At 49.3% G+C, this 1,595-nt stretch overlaps 1 protein-coding gene across 1 annotated transcript; it reads right to left on the bottom strand.

Moving 5' to 3' along the window:
• Window positions 1–1,573, bottom strand: LOC103369804 (NACHT, LRR and PYD domains-containing protein 1-like). The gene has a single exon (XM_008298617.1). It carries the CDS (start codon window positions 1,571–1,573, stop codon window positions 272–274), a length of 1,302 nt encoding a protein of 433 aa, XP_008296839.1. The 3' UTR covers window positions 1–271.
• Between the last annotated feature and the right edge of the window lie 22 nt (window positions 1,574–1,595).

Genomic DNA, 1,595 nt, shown 5'->3' with positions numbered 1-1,595 from the left:
TTTATCTGTTATATTGGTGATTATCTGTAATTTAACAAAACAGGGAAACTCGGTAAAATGACAGTTAATTGTTCAACAACTCTGAGTTAAAAACAGCTGTTGTATTGAAAGTTGTGTGCCTGGTACCACTGGTATGCTTGAGCATTTTCAGAAACAGAGTCAACATCTCCTGAACTAAAACATGATGGTTGAGGATGACAATGACGGCATTCACTGTAAATATGTTCATGTTTCTAACAGATGGCACCTTGTTCCATCTCTTCATGATGCTTCACATCAGTCCCAGACGTCTGGAGAGGAAGGGATCAACCTCACAGAGGAAGTCGATCATCTCTGAACTGGCAGCGTCGCCTTTCTTTCTCACCGTGTCCACAACAAAACGAGCTTTGTCTCTTCTGTTTTGCATCTCGTCTGCTGACTCCCTCTCAGAGTCGGTGAACACCCTTTTCTCCAGCAGCTTGTCCAGCAGACTGTTGAGAACAGGTCCTGATGTGCCGTCGATGAAGCAGCTGCGTATGTCTAGCAGCTTCTCATTTGGACGGAGAGTCAGAGTTTTGGCTCTAGAGGGTAGAAGACAAACATCTCTTTCCCAAACACAGCAAGAACTCTTCTTGTCTTTCAGACTCAGAGAAATGTCTCTAATGACGGTTTTTAAAATCACCTGGAATGATGTGAAGTAGCTGCTGTGAGACTCCTCATCAAACTCTGTTTCTGTTGGCTGAACTTTAATCAGGTCGTCTTCAGGAGCAGTGGACAGAGTGTAGACCTGATCTGGGTGCAGTTTACAGTGTGGAGACGCATCTATGAACCTCTCCTCTCCCACTAACTTCCTCCTGGCGCGCTGTAGATCTCTGATCACAATGTTCCGTGGCAGCAACAAGACATTGAGGATGGATGTGACATCTGGATCATCTGGTGGCCTGTAGAACAGCAGAACCAATGCTCGGACCGGGTCGGGGGGAGAGTCTTCATCCTTCACGTTACCGAAAGCAGAAAAGCCTGTGATGTTGATAACGAGGTGAGTTTCTGTGATCTTCAGAGGGGTGATGAACTTGATGCCGTCATCTGTCACGTGAGCCACTGCCAGAGATCCAGCTGTGGGGCGGATCTGGCAGTGTGGGAGGTGAAGCTGACGCACAGACTGCTGCACACACTCCATGTCAAACAGGGGTCCTGCAGGCTTCTTGTGATGTTGGACCAGGAGCCTCCTGTTCCAAGGGACTGTCCTGTAAACCACGTCCCCCTCTGCCTCCATGTCAAACACCAGGCCGGTCACACTGCACTGGTACAGGCCCGGGCAGGAGCACTGGAACCTGTAGCTTCCATCGTCTTCGTCGTCTTCACTGAAGTCAGGTGTGAACTCCTCAAAGCTGCTCTGCAGCTTCATGTCAGGTAAGCTTGCAGCTCGTCTTGGGTTGTTGTTTGCTGCAGAGGTTATGTGGCTCAGTGAAGGAATGCTGACAGAACCAGGAACGCTGCTGGAGGCTCTCCTGGTCCAACAGGAATCTGTGCTGCTGAAGTGGACATCAGAACTGGGCGGCAGAGCTTTAGTTGCTGAGAGGAGCTCAGCCATGATCGGTGGCTCTGCTTCTACT

The sequence above is a fragment of the Stegastes partitus genome, unplaced genomic scaffold (genome assembly GCF_000690725.1).
Source record: "Stegastes partitus isolate 25-593 unplaced genomic scaffold, Stegastes_partitus-1.0.2 Scaffold1332, whole genome shotgun sequence".
NCBI lineage: Eukaryota > Metazoa > Chordata > Actinopteri > Pomacentridae > Stegastes > Stegastes partitus.
The sequence above is the reverse complement of the archived record's forward strand: the minus strand, read 5'-3'. Positions and strand labels throughout refer to the sequence as shown.